The following is a 15,598-nucleotide window of genomic DNA, read 5'->3' as shown; positions in this document are numbered from 1 at the left end:
TAGACACAGAGAGAGACACACACACACAGACAGACACAGAGAGAGAGAGACACACACACACAGACAGACACAGAGAGAGAGAGACACACACACACAGACAGACACAGAGAGAGAGAGACACACACACACAGACAGACACAGAGAGAGAGAGACACACACACACAGACAGACACAGAGAGAGAGAGACACACACACACAGACAGACACAGAGAGAGAGAGACACACACACACAGACAGACACAGAGAGAGAGAGACACACACACACAGACAGACACAGAGAGAGAGAGACACACACACAGACACAGAGAGAGAGAGACACACACACAGACACAGAGAGAGAGAGAGAGAGAGAGAGAGACACACAGAGCCAAAACCATGGAGGGATTTAAACACAATAGGAATTTTTAATTTGAGGCACTATGGGACCAAGAGCCAATGTCGGTCAGGGAGGACAGGTCTGAATGGTGATGAGTTGATATGGAATAGAATACACACAAAGTTAAGGCTGAGCTGAGGTTGAGACGATGGAGAATGGGAGGTTTGTCAGGTGAATATAGGATGTTTGAGTCTAGAGGTGACAAAGGCATAAATGTGGATTTCAACAAGAGATGGGCTGAGTTAGGGACAGAGGCAAGTAGTGTCAGAGAAGTGGAAATAGGCTGTCTTTGTGAAGGAGAGGATATGGGGGTCATTCAGGACACCAAGGAATGGTTAAGAGCTTACAAAGGGCACTATAACGATTGCTTGATAAGTAGGAATATTAAAGGATATGGGGAAGGAGGAGCCTAGGATTAGACTTGGTGGTTCTTGTGGGAAAAAAAACTGGCACAGATTCCATGGCCTATTTCCATGCTGTAATATTCTACGATCTGAATTGGGCAAATTTTAATTTGAGATTTAAAGAAACAAACGTTTGTGGTCAGAATTCATTTCAGGTCTCACTCATAGTCACCAACACTATTTTATTGCCGACAAGGATCAATCACTATACTTTCATTGTCCTCACTCACCTCGGACTGTCACTGTAGCACTGCTTGAAGTGCTTCCTGCAGCATTTTCTACAACACATCCATAGATTCCTGCATCTTCTGGCAAACAGTCCTCAACCACACACTGAGCGATTCCATTACTGAAAGAAGCTCTACCAAACTTTGCAGCTTTACCTGAAACCAGATGGGGATCAGCTCAGACATTAGTAAAAATAGACTCCCATCAAATAATGCGTGCTCCACTTAAGATACAAAATTAACATACTCTGTGTATGTTCAATGTTTACAGCAATTCAGCTTTTCGGGCTTGCTGATCTTTTCTGACAGGAGAAACTATGCACCCTCTGAGTTGTTCACGACTGTCCCTGTGCTAACTTCAAGTATTCCAGGCACAGAGCATTGCCACCAAGAATTGTGATTGCTATCGATGCCTACCTGATGTGTGCTACTGGTCATTGACCACCTCAATGTTGATGGAGCAGAAGACCGTGCTGATCACTGGCACTACACTTAGCATCACGTTTATTAGCCTTATTGGCCACATGGCGACCATCAGTAATCCCCTTACTGTGAGGACTCCTGCAATTTGGAGGAATTGCAATGTTTCGTCATTCTGCTGTTGCTTGTGTGCGCCCAATATTTGGGTGTGAAACGGGGATGAAGCATATCAATTTATCAGTTGGGCTGCCTGTGTCCAACCGTTAAATTCGTGGGGACCTTTCATTAGATGTTCCAAGCAAACATGTAAAACAAACTTTAATAACCCTTAAATATATAAATTAGAGGTTTAACAGCTGTTAAAAGACCCCATCTGGAAATTAGTCAGCGTTGCTCAGGCAGGTATCAAATCTCCCCCACTCAGGATTCTTCAGTGGTCACCAAAAAACGGTAAATTAGGCTCTTAAAATTCTCAATTGCCTAACCTATGGTAACTCTTCATTACAGCTTTACACATCATTCAATAAACAGAAAGCATGATGAAAAGAAAGTATTTTGAGCGCTCAATTGTCTGATTCAGCTGCTAGAGACAGTCATGATGTCAACGGGCTGAAATTTATACTTTGGCAGCGGACTAAAACAATTGTGGCCCAAAAGTGCATGCCGCATGTCAAGAAGCTGCTGCCATGTTAAGCGTAGTGGCTTATTTAAATAGCCAGGGCAGACCACTTTCCCCAATGATGTGGAGGGGGCGGGCTGTCTGTCTGCAATGGTGTCAGTTGCCTGTGCGCAGGCGCTGACACCATTTTTAAAGGGCTTTGAGCCCAAACATTCAATTTAAATTTTTTAAAAGGAACATTTAACAAAAAAAAAATTAGATACAATAATTCTATCGCTCTCCCACCCCCCCATTAAGTAAATTACTTGACTTCTCCCCCCAAAAACACTTTTGTCCACCTGACCTTGCCCCCATAAAGTACATAAATTTTACATAATAATCCTTCCCACCATCCCCTACGCCAATGAAATGACTGAGCCCACTCCCCACCTTCCCGCATTGAGAAACCTACTTGCTTCCCCCCCTCCCCACCAGTGTTCCACCTCGGTTCCCCAGACAGGGATCTGACGGAGCAGGAGTGCTGGCTACTGGCACGTAGATCGCTCTGGGACAGATGACAAATAAATTTAAATATTTAAATTGGGCTCCCAGGGGCAGGGGAGGTGGGGGGGGGGGGGGGGGGGGGCTCTGACGAGGCCTCTCTGCTGCCGAGAATAAATCGGGCCAGGCCTTCCTGGCTTCATGGTCCGTGGCAGGCCTATAGAAGCCTTAATAGTATGTCCCCTTTCTTGAAATCAGCCTCCCATGATACATGCCTGAACACACATTGCCAGGGCTCAACCTCACCATTTAGAAACCAGGAGATGGTGAATGGAGGTGTTCCAGAAACTTTCCCCTGGAGCGTGATGGTGCTGCTTTCATCCACAGTGACATCTCTCAGTGGCTGTGTGAACACAGGACACTCTGCAAGCACAAGAGACAGAAAAGAGTTAGTAAAAATACAGCACATCAATAATGCAATAGTTACATTAGACCTTGCACTAACTGTCCTAGTTAACATAAATTAAAAGGACAATTTGCACTGTGGGCCCATACCCACTAAGAATTAAACTGAAACGACCAAATCATTTCACTTCAGACAATTAAAGCCAGTAGACAGGGAGCATTTTCATCCCATCAGCCAAGAGTGCATTTAAACACTCAATGGTGAAGGAACATTTTCTAATCTACTGCACCACCCTGCATCTCCACTGAAGGTATTTCGTTAACAACTTGCATTTATATAGCACCTTTAACATAGTCAAATGCCCTCAGACACTTCACAGGAGGGTTATAAAGCAAAAAATGTGACATTGAGCCACATAAGGATATGAGGGCAGATGGCCAAAAGCTTGATCAACAAGGTAGGTCTTAAGAAGCATTTTAAAAGGAGGAAAGAGAGGTAGAGGGGCAGAGAGGTTTAGGGAGGGAATTCCAGAGATTAGGAGAGAGGCAAATGAAGGCACGACCACCAATGGCACACCAATTAAAATATCATGCTTCTTATACACAAGATGCCATTACATTAGAATAACAGTTACAGGTAAAATTTCCAAATTAAAACAAAGGACTCTTTCATTTATAGCCTTTTTTGACGTCTCCCTGAGGAAACAAAAAAAAACAAAATCAACTGTAGACAGAATCACAGAATAAGGGAGTGAAGATGCACCCAAGAATAAGGGTGCATTTAGCGTCAGTGTGAAGTTGGGCTGTCCACATTGGTTGGATGTATCCCTGGAGGTTTGATCATGCAGTTTCCAAATGTTATTGCATTTATCTTATCACAGTTGGATCCACTGTGGTGGAGTGTCTTAGCTCCCAAAGAGCCTATTAAAAATCTCATATCAGAGATATTCCCAACTACGAAGAAACTGATCTGATATCTAATGAGTGAGCATTTATTCCATAAAAACTTTTCCTTACAGAGCACCAAGATTAATTAGTTTATTGCATCTGAATACAAGTGAAAAATTACTTGCTGCACACTTGAAACATAACGCTTTGGCATGTACAGAAGTTTAAAATTTTGTTTGGCCCCTTGCCAAAATCACAGAAAAATGTTCAAAAGATGCTCTGCAGCATTATCAGTCAGGAAGCTAGTTCAGAAGTAAAACATCTGTGACTCCACTAAAAGTACAATTCAAACACTGAAAGCTAGCATGCAGATGCAGCAAGCAATTGGGAAGGCAAATGGTATGTTAGCCTTTATCGCAAGAGGATTTGAGTACAGGAGCAAAGTATTCTTGCTTCAATTGTATACAGCATTGGTGAGGCCACACCCGGAATATTGTGTGCAGTTCTGGCCCCCTTGCCTGAGGAAGGATATACTTGCCATAGAGGGAGTGCAATGGAAGTTTACCAGACTGATTCCTGGGATGGTGGGATTGTCCTATCAGGAGAGATTGAGGCGACTGGGCCTGTATTCTCTGGAGTTTAGAAGAATGAGAGACGATCTCATAGAAACTTACAAAATTCTTCATGGGATAGACGGGGTAGATGCAGAAAGGATGTTTCCCTTGGCTGTGAGGTCCAAAACCAGGGGACACAATCTCAGAATAAAAGGGCAAGCCAATTAGGACTAAAAATGAGGACGAACTTCTTCACTCAGAGGGTGGTGAACCTTTGCAATTCTGTGCCCCAGAGGATGGCGGAACCTCAATCACTGAATAGGTTCAAGACTGAGATCGATAGATTTCTAGTTGCTAATGACATCAAGGGATATGGGGATATAGTGCAGGAATATGGTGTTGAGGCAGATGATCAGCCATGATCTAGAATCGTGGAGCAGGCGCGAAGGTCTGAACAGCCTACACCTGCTCCTATATTCCTAAACATTTAAGATTAAAAGGTCCTAGTAACACATCTATTCCACAACTCCATTACCAGAGACCGAGTCTGTGTGTTAATGGACTCTTTATCTAGGCATGTAATAACTTGTTTTGTTCTGATGTACCACTATTTCCTACATTACAACAGTGACTACTCTTCAAAAGTACTTCATTGGCTGTAAGCGTGTTGAGCTGTTCGGTGGTAGCGAGAAGTCACTATATAAATGCACGTCTGTCTTTCTTTTTAGCCTACAGGTGGGTAACCTATAGCTTTGATCTGAAACCAAGAAATCTGAATTTTTTTCCCCAAAAAACCTTTCATTTACAGCATTAAGATTAAGCGGTGATTTAATGGAGGTATGCAAGATTGGAAGGGTTTTTGATAGAGTAGACAGGGAGAAACGGTTTGCATTGGCAAGATGGTCAGTAACCAGAGGACACAGAATTAAGCTCATTGGCAAAAAAGCCAGGGGGTGCAAAAGTAGAAGAAATTTATGCACTGTTTTATTATGATCTGGAATCCACTTGTTTAAAGGGCGGTAGAAACAGATTCAACAGTAACTTTCAAAGGGCAATTGGTTAAATATGTGAAAAGGAAAAATTTGCAGGGCTATGGGGAAAGAGCGGGGGAGTAGGAATAATTGGATAGCTTTTTCAGAGAGCTGGCACAGGTATAATAGGCTGAATGGTCCCCTTCTGTGCTGTAGGATTCTACTGTTGGAGTAAAACCAGATGCAACTTGGTAAATTCTGCAGAAACTGCACTCTCTCTTTCTGGCAAGAAACTGGGTGTATATTTTACTGGAAACTAAGTCTGAATGACTCTGCATCACAGACTTACTACCAGAGAGTGAAGATGGAGAATGAAAATGAAACTGACAGCTCATATTAGCAGTAATTTGACCTCATCACCTCGAAAGTGTGCGTATTGCGAAAATGGGGTGAGGTGGGGGGAAAGCTGTCATGCATTCAATGTAATAACAGGACGTATAAGGCTGTTCAGCTCTCAACTGCATTGCTTTTAACATACATGAGCTGAGCTGAGGTGCACATCTGAAAAAAGATACACAGCAGAAAAGAACTGTTTGCTGTGGTGCAAAAGCCCCACTTTAAATTTTGATTTGCATAAGAGATGTCTCACATTGTAGCCATACTGAGTAGTTAACCAGTATATTTTTGCTGGATTCTTATTTTGAGGTACTCTAGAAATCAGGTCACAATAGGGAATCATTTTTATGCTTTGCCTTGAATGTATGCACATCACCCGGTTTCCTCAGGAACTGACAGTCCGGGCAGTCAGAATGCAGAAGGACTTGCGATACAGTAGACTATATCTGAAACATTTTCTAAATTATATCAAAGTTTATTAAAGAAACGAACATGCAATTCACATGTAATGGGAAGTCAATCGCAACATTAATAGTTCTAGGTATATGAGGAAAGTAGGATCTTCTGTCTAGTAGAAAATCCAAGTTTTAAGTCTAAATATTGTTACAGTAAGATTAAGATATCCATCAACATTTAAAGTAGCATTTACCTTAAAATCCCAGAGTAGAAGGCTACAGAATTTAGCACAATATCACTAGCCCGATTAAGGGGAGAATTATCGTAACTGCACCACAGTAGCAGAACCTTTAAACGCTAGAGTGAATCCAACAAATCTAAAGATCCACTTGCGTGGTTCCAATATTTATACTGTTTCTAAACTGCATAACTTTTTTTTTAAACATATGGGAGTGTTACTTCTCTTGCAAGTAGGTTCATCCCCTTTTATTTCTCAAATAAGGCTGTATAACTGTTAATTTCTGGTTAAGTTCCACTTCTCTGATTTTTAAGGCAGGCTAGGCCAGCAGCAAGGTGGTTGTCCACTTCCCTAGTCACCTAACCGTGCTTCAAGATTATAAATGGGTTTGGTCAGGTTTGGCAAAATTTCATTTGACTGATTTAGGGCATCCCGCCTAAGACCTTCTTATTAACTATTACACTGTGGTAGCCTATGTGATTGTTTCTAAAATGTTATCAATGTTTCACTGCATGACGTGTTTCATGACTTTTTCAGGGTGAATCCCTCTTATCAGAAGCTGCCTCGATGTTCTAAGATGAGGCAAGACCGGGGATAGGCACTGACATGTTGCACCACAGACATTTGGCAAAATGATTGACTCAGCCATGAACATGGAGGCAATTAATCTGTATATAAAGTGTATACCCAATTTAATACCATCAACAGACAGTCCAATTTAAAACGCATTTCTCGCTATAAATAAATTAGCTAAGCATACAAACATCAATGGAGAGCAGCCCAACTGTATTAGCTAGCAAGCAAAATAGTATGCAATGACAACGCAAATTACATTTTTTGACAGAATACAGCTCGCTACACCATGTCATAGGGTGATAGATAGACATCATCAGATGATCGCTGGACTCACACTGTCAGGAGTGCAAATTCATCCAATAAACCATGAAACTCAAGGAGAGGATTGTTATTGTGGTTATTGAGGTGAGGCAGTAGAAAAATCAGCACTAGGAAGACTGACCATTTCTCACACTGCTGTTGTCACAAGACAATTTAACCCGTGATGGGAAATGTTTGTGCAACTTCTCCACCTGCATGCAATTTGTGTCTGAAGACAGGGCAGCCAACAAAAGGGCAAAGATCTCCAAATCAGGAGAATTTTATAAGATGGAGCAGATATTACTTCAGAAGAGTCACATGAAACAAAAAAGCAGAGTGGGACAGGAAGGGGCAGAGGGATTAACGGTAGGTAGGAAAGACTAGTTTATTCATCTTGACAGGCTGCTAAACTTGGTCCTGGATTCTAAAATACAGAAACAGCATTTATCATGGACAAAATGGCATTTGCTTACCAAAGCTAGTGACAAAATTAGATAAGCACAATTATAAGTAAAGAGCACCTTTCAGTTCTTCCACTAGAGCAATTCTCTCAAATTCACTTATGTCAATATCTCAGTCTATCACTGAGAATTCTGATTCAGCTCTGACAAGATTATTAACAAAAAGCTTCTCTACAAAATGTTCAGTTGTTACTGCAGGTATTATTCAGTTATAAAATGTTTAGTCACTGCTATTATGACTGAGGCGGGAGCAACACACTGTCAATTCAGTCCCATCAGTCCACAGGTCGCAGCAGGTTATTAAAGTTCTCCCACCCAACCAGAAAACGGCTAAATTAAACACTCTAGTAACTCCCCAAATAAAACAGACCAAACCAGGTATCTTTAGACAACAAACTAACCAAGTGTTTAAAACTTAGTTTTAAACACTATTAAGATAAACTGATGTCTGAACAGCTTATAACTTATTTTAACCTAACTATCTCATTTGCACACATACACTCAAAAACTAATGGTTGACTGGTTTCTTTTTTAAAAAATGATGCATTAAAAATTAGCTGTTTAAGAATAAATAACTGGGTTATGAGTCTTTGTGGGTTATATTCCTGATGGGTGAGGTATCCTAGCGTAAAACTAATTAGATTCCACTCAAAGTCTCCATGCAGATTTGATAAAACAGTCTGTTAGTAAATAGGCATCCGGCTTCAGCTGCAGCAGGCACCACACAGTTCTTTCAACAATGAGCACAGCAATAGGTCTACTTGAATTTTAAAACTGAGTCAGTCGAAACTTTACTCCAGCAATACAAAGGATTTTTTCCTCCTAAGGCAATTAACTTGGACCGTAGCACCTTGTTAAATTTTTGCCGAGAGAAATAGACAGCTCTTTTCTTCAGTAAGCACGCTTCATTGATGTCTCTCAAAACTGATTTTTACAGACAGATAAGTTGAAACATTATACCATGTGACCTCTCTCTCTTGCTGTCACCCAGGTAAGTGTGGCAGTGTGACCCAGAAATCTAAAAACTTCTCTGTCTTAAGGGTACACTGTTTCAAACAGAGGAGAAAATAAATACAGTTCTGTGACACTGTCTGTAAGTTTGTACTCCAGACTCACAATTTATGTCCAAGCCAAATCTCTTACCTGTTAGCAAAGGTACACTTTTAATGTAATATATGATGCAGACAACTTTCAAATGACATTGGCCACTCAGGTTATCTACCCTCAAACTGGATAGTAAATGATACACATCGCAGTTACTGATCTTTGACATACTTGTAAAACTTGTCCTTTTATCCAATTTGCAGCAAAAAAAAAATCAGTTAATGACATGTTTCTAACATGGTCATTGAAACAATTAATTTTTACCATGTCTTCCCTGGCAGTTTTTAAAATTGCAAATACAGCATGGATTTTGTTCATAAATCAGACAGTTTATCATAGATTAAGGTTTATTTAAGCTATCCATTACATTGTATTTACTAACTATTGTATATGGATCAGCAGGATCCTGTTTTTGCCAATATCACTCAGCCCCATTACATGTACTCTTGTATTCATGAAGAACTTAGTGATGACCACTGGAAATTCCTTGGATTTTCTTGCCTGTTTTCCCCTCAATACAAGTTCTGGAACAATGTGATTCCAAATGGATAGCAATGGAATTGCGGCATTTATATAAAATAGAAAAACGTCATTGAGCTTATGTCCCAAGTGCAAGTAGTGCATGCCGGAGCATAGAAATTGAGACATTCCTTAAGTGACGTTTGCCATTTTAAAATGAGTTTACATAACACAAGCCTTTAAACTTGTGTTTTAAAATAAACTAGCTGCTAGGGTACTTTAAAACACAAGGTTAAAGGCTTGGAGCAGGGGTGTCCAAACATTTCGCGTGGGGGAGCCACATTACAATTTTTGTCTAACATAGGGGGCCGGTGAGACAATTTCAGAAAGATAAAGTCATTAAGAATTTATCAAAATAACAAATGTGCATTTTTGTGAAGAAGCTTTAAATGAGAAGACTTATTCATTGATTTACTTTTTCGCCAGTATGTTAGACACTGATTTAGTGAGATATCTGGCTTTTATTTGCTTGCAGAAGTAGTCAATGTCTGCCCTCATACTTAGTGATACGGAGTAGTCTGGATTGATATCCATCTGTCAGGAGTAATCTAGATGACTTCCTTTGTCTTTCTCTCTCTCTCTAATGCCCCCACCCCCCCTCGCTCTCTGACTGTTGCAGAGACAGGAACAGCGGTTTCCAAACTTCGGACAGCTTGGTGATATTCCAGCAGGCTTTTTAAAAAAAAATATCAGAACCTGCTGGAAACCCCCGGATCTGTCCGAAGTTTGGAAAAGGCTGTTCCTGCTCTCAGCACAGCAGCTGTGAAACTGACACTTGCGATTTTTTTTTCATAAAGCCTGTCTGATTGGAAAGAAGAAGCCAATGGGAAGTCTCTCATCCCTGAACTATCAGTCACGGACCTCAATTTTTTTTTTGCCAGGGACACTGGTGTCCATGTACAGACACGCTGCCGACCCTGGGCAAGTCCTTCACCATCGGGGCATGTTGAGGCATGCCTATGAATTTTTTTTTAAAAAATCTTTTCGGAAGATGAACCCGACTTTTAATATTTCAATCCCTAATGCATAGGAAAATAACTTTTAGCCATACCGGATTCCTTCACAGATCTACAGCCTTAGGGTGAAGTGGTGTCAGCTTTGTATCGACATTAATCTGGAGTGGTGTAAACCAGCTGTCAAGACCTAAAGTGACTCCAGAGTATTGCAAACTCCCTCCTCCAGAGAGGCTCACTTCAGTGCCTGGCCAGGACCTGTGAACCCTGACCCAGGCATAACTTACAAAAGCAAAATACTGCAGATGCTAAAAACCTGAAATAAACAAAACAGAAAATGTTGGCAGCATCTGAAGAGAGAGAGAAAGAGTTAAGTTTCAGATCTAGGACTTTTCATCAGAACAAGTGAAGGGGGAAGGGCACAATTTACACTATAACTGCATCTTCCAAAAGATTTAATTTAAAAGGGTTAAGTCATGGTCGGTGAGCTCCTCGTACTTGATGTGGGAAGCCAGAAACAATTCCAGTGCCTGGGACCAGCATGTGTGCAGGAAGTGTCTCTAGCTGCAGCTCCTGGAAGCCCAGGTTTCAGAGCTAGAGTGGCAGCTGGAGACACTGTGGAGCACTCGGAGGTGGAGTGTATCATGGATAGCACGTATAGAGAGGTGGTCACACCGCAGGCTCAGACTCCACAGGCAGGAAGGGAATGGGTGACCACCAGGCAGAGCAGGAATCTCCTGTGGCTATTCCCCTGCAAAACAGATATACTGCTTTGGATAATATTGGGTGGGGGGGGGGGGGGCGGGGCGGAAATGGCCTCTCAGGGGAAAGCAGCAACAGCCCAATTCGTTGCACCACGGTTGGCTCTGCTGCACAGGGGAGGAGTAAAAAGTGTGAGAATACAATAGTTACAGGGGATTCAGTTGTAAGGGGAATAGATAAATGTTTGTGGCCGTAAATGAGACTCCAGGATGGTATGTTGCCTCCCTGGTGCTAGGGTCAAGGATGTCTTGGAGCTGTTACATGACATTCTGAAGGGGGAGGGTGAACAGCCAGTGGTCTTGGTACACATTGGTACAAACAACGTAGGTAAAAAAAAAAGGATGAGGTCATAAAAGCAGAATATAGGGAGTTAGGAAGGAAGTTGAAAAGTAGGACCTCAAAAGTTAGTGATCTCAGGATTACTACCAGTGCCACGTGCTAGTCAGTCAGAGTAGAAATAGCAGGATATATTGGATAAATACGTGGCTAAAGAAATGGTGTGAGGGAGAGGGTTTTAGATTCCTGGGACATTGGGACTGGTTCTGGGGGAGGTGGGACCAGTACAAACCGGACGGGCTACACCTGGGCAGGACCGGGACGGATATCCTAGGGGGAGTATTTGCTAGAGTGGTTGGGCAGGGTTTCAACTAAAATGGCAGGGGGATTGGTACCTTTGCAAGGAGTCAAAGTCAAGAACAAAAGACAGTAAGGGGAATAAGAAAAGTGATAGGCAGAGAAATCAAGGGCCAGACTCAAACAGGGCCACAGTGAAAAATAGTGGGAAGGGGACAAGTAATGTTAAAATGACCAGCTTTAAGGCTTTGTGCCTTAACGCACGGAACATTTGCAACAAAGTGGATGAATTAATCGCATAAATAGATGTAAACGGGTATGATATAGTCGGGATTACGGAGACATGGATGCAGGGTGACCAGGGATGGGAAATGAACATCCAGGGCTGTTCAGTATTTAGGAAGGACAGACAAAAAGTAAAGGGCGGTGGAGTTGCATTGCTGGTTAAAGAGGAAATTAACGCAATAGCGAGGAAGGATATTGGCTGTGATGTGGAATCTATATGGGTAGAGCTGAGAAATACTAAGGGGCAAAAAAACATTAGTGGGGATTGTATATAGACCCCCAAACTGCAGTGGTGATGTTGGGAATGGCACTAATCAGGAAATTAGCAATGCATGCAATAAAGGAACATCTGTAATTATGGGTGAATTTAATCTGCATATAGATTGGGCAAATCAAATTAGTCACAATACCGTACAGGAGAAATTCTAGAAGTGTATACGGGATGGTTTTCTGGACCAATACGCTGAGGAACCAACTAGAGAACAGGCCATCCTAGACTGGGTATTGTGTAATGAGAAAGGAATAATTGACAATCTAGTTGTGCGAGACCCATTGGGGATGAGTGACCATAATATGATAGAAGTCTTCATCAAGATGGAGAGTGACTTAGTTGATTCTGAGACTAGGGTCCTGAATCTTAATAAAGGAAACTACGAAGGTATGAAGCGTTGGCTATGATGGATTGGGAAACGTTACTTCAAGGGATGATGGTGGATAGGCAATGGCAAACAAACATTCAAAGTGTGCATCGGTGAACTGCAACAATTGTTTATTCCTGTCTGGCGCAAAAGTAAAAACAGGAAAGGTAGCCAAACCATGGCTTACAAGGGAAATTAGAGATCCAAGGAAGAGGCATATAAATTTGCCAGAAAAAAATCAACAGACCTGAGGATTGGGAGCAGTATAGAATTCAGCAAAAGGAGGAACAAGGGATTGATTAAGGGGAAAATAGAGTACGAGAGCAAGCTTGTGGGGAACATAAAAACTGACCGTAAAAGTTTCTATAGGTATGTGAAGAGAAAAAGATTGGTGAAGACAAATGTAGGTCCCTTACAGTCAGAAACAGGGGAATTTATTATGGGGAACAAAGAAATGGCTGACCAACTAAATGCATACTTTGATTCTGTCTTCACAAAGGAGGACACAAATATCATACCAGAAATGTTGGGGACCACAGGGCTTAGTGAGAGAGAGGAACGGAAGGAAATCAGTATTAGTAGGGAAATGGTGTTGGGGAAATTAATGGGGTTGAAGGCCAATAAATCCCCAGGGCCTGATAATCTTCATCCCAGAGTATTTAAAGGAAGTGGCCCTAGAAATAGTGGATGCATTGGTGGTCATCTTTCAAGATTCTATAGACTCTGGAACAGTTCCTACAGATTGGAGGTGAGCTAATGTAACCCCACTAGTTCAAAAGGGAGGTAGAGAGAAAACAGGTAGTGATAGACCAGTCAGCCTGATATCAGTAGTGGGGAAAATTCTAGAGTCCATTACCAAAGATTTTCTAGAGAGCACTTGGAGAACAGTGGTAGAATCGGACAGAGTCAGCATGGATTTATGAAAAGGAAATCATGCTCGACAAATCTACTGGAATTCTTCGAGGATGTAACGAATAGTGTTGAGAGGAGGAGCCAGTGGAAGTGGTTTATTTGGACTTTCAGAAGGCTTTTGACAAAGTCCAACATAAGCGTGTAAAATTAAAGTGCATGGGATTGGGGGGTAGTGTATTACGATGGACAGAAAATTGGTTGGCAGACAGGAAACAAAGAGTAGGAATAAACAGGTCATTTTCCAAATGGCAGGCAGTGACTCGTGGGGTACCGCAGGGATCGGTGCTAGGGCCCCAGCTATTCACAATGTATATTAATGATTTAGATGAGGGAAATAAATGTAACATCTCCAGATTTGCAGATGACACAAAACTGGGTGAGAGGGTGAGTTGTGAGGAGGATACAGAGAGGCTTCAGGGTGATTTGGACAAGTTGAGTGAGTGGGCTAATGCATGGCAGATGCAGTATAATGTGGATAAATGGGAGATTATCCACTTTGGTAGCAAGAACAGGAAGGCAGATTATCTGAACGGCTATAAACTGAGAGGGGGGAATATGCAACGAGACCTGGGTGTTCTCGTACACCAGTCGCTGAAGGTAAGCATGCAAGTGCAACAGGCGGTAAAAAAGGCAAATGGTATGTTGGCCTTCAGAGCGAGAGGATTCAAGTACAGGAGCAGGGATGTGTGGCTGCAATTATACAGGGCCTTGGTGAGGCCACACCTGGAATACTGTGTGCAGTTTTGGTCTCCTTATCTGAGGAATGATGTTCTTGCTATAGAGGGAGTGCAGCAAAGATTTACCAGACTGATTCCTGGGATGGCAGAACTGATGTATGAGGAGAGATGGAGTCAGTTAGGATTATATTCACTGGAATTCAGAAGAGTGAGGGGGGATCTCATAGAAACCTATAAAATTCTAACAGGACTTGACACGGTAGATGCAGGAAGGATGTTCCCGATGGTGGGGGAGTCCAGAACCAGGGGTCATAGTCTAAAGGATATGGGGTAAACCTTTCAGGACTGAGATGAGGAGAAATTACTTCACCCAGAGAGTGGACGGCCTGTGGAATAAGCTACCACAGAAAGCAGTTGAGGCCAAAACATTGTATGTTTTCAAGAATGAGTTAGATATAGCTCTTGGGTCTAAAGGGATCAAAAGGATACAGCGGGGAAAGTGGGAACAGTTTAGTGAGTTGGATGATCAGCCATGATCATAATGAATGGCAGAGCAGGCTCAAAGGGCCTACTCCTGCTCCTACTTTCTATGTAACTGTAGCGATGGAGTGAAACAAAATGCATCAATGCTATAATCTACAAGCAAAGAAAAAACAAGTAGAAGCAAGAACAGCAACATTCTAACAATGGTAATATGACAGATTAGGAATAAAAACACCAGCAAATTTGCTTCCATAAAAAGGGAGGGGAAGAGCGTTCAAATGCAAATAAAACAGTTTATTAAAGATACAAGTTGTAAATGTCTTGAAGCACACAATAACACAGATGAACTGATGAAAATGTTAGCTTGTCTATATCTCCAGTACTGCTCAAAATACTCAATGCCTGCAATGCCAATACTAATTAGTTCTAGAAGCACAATAACAAACAATGCTGAGTGAGTCCAAGGAACAAACAGGACACATTGTTTACAGATCACATTCCAGCACAAGGAGCAGTGTAGATACTGATGGTAACTGGATGAGCAGCCGGATGAAACAACCCCAACAAAACCAAAAAGGGAAAAGGAGAGCAAGAAAGTCCCGAAACAACAAACAATCATGACGAGAAAACACAGACCTGCAGTACACAAGGAGGGAGTGTTCAGTGGAGCATTTCACTTCCCGGGCTTTCTACACTATTTATCTTTTCTTAAACCAGCTTTGCTGAAATTTCCAAAGAAAGAGTTTATGCAATGAGAAAAATTGAACACAGTGTCACTTCGAACATCTCAAAAATAAATGAGAATCATGATCTTGTAATTATACAAATTAGATATTGTTGGAAACAATACTGGGCTGGATTTTTCCAGCTCACCACCAATCTCAAGCTTCAAAAGCGACGGGGTGCACACGCGAGATCTTCTCCACAGAGCCGTCACGATGTTTCACACGGCAGCTCATTTACACGGCTGGGGCTGTCCGC

General features: G+C 41.9%; 1 protein-coding gene across 1 annotated transcript in view; it reads right to left on the bottom strand.

Moving 5' to 3' along the window:
* Positions 1–15,598, bottom strand: part of LOC137348060 (myosin light chain kinase, smooth muscle-like) — a 128,888-nt gene that overhangs the window by 90,634 nt on the left and 22,656 nt on the right. Inside the window, 2 exon segments of the mRNA XM_068013186.1 lie at positions 1,011–1,163; positions 2,833–2,949. Of these exon segments, the coding sequence (XP_067869287.1) occupies positions 1,011–1,163; positions 2,833–2,949 (270 nt within the window).

Source organism: Heterodontus francisci, chromosome 33 (assembly GCF_036365525.1).
Source record: "Heterodontus francisci isolate sHetFra1 chromosome 33, sHetFra1.hap1, whole genome shotgun sequence".
NCBI classification, from domain to species: Eukaryota; Metazoa; Chordata; class Chondrichthyes; order Heterodontiformes; family Heterodontidae; genus Heterodontus; species Heterodontus francisci.
The sequence above is the reverse complement of the archived record's forward strand: the minus strand, read 5'-3'. Positions and strand labels throughout refer to the sequence as shown.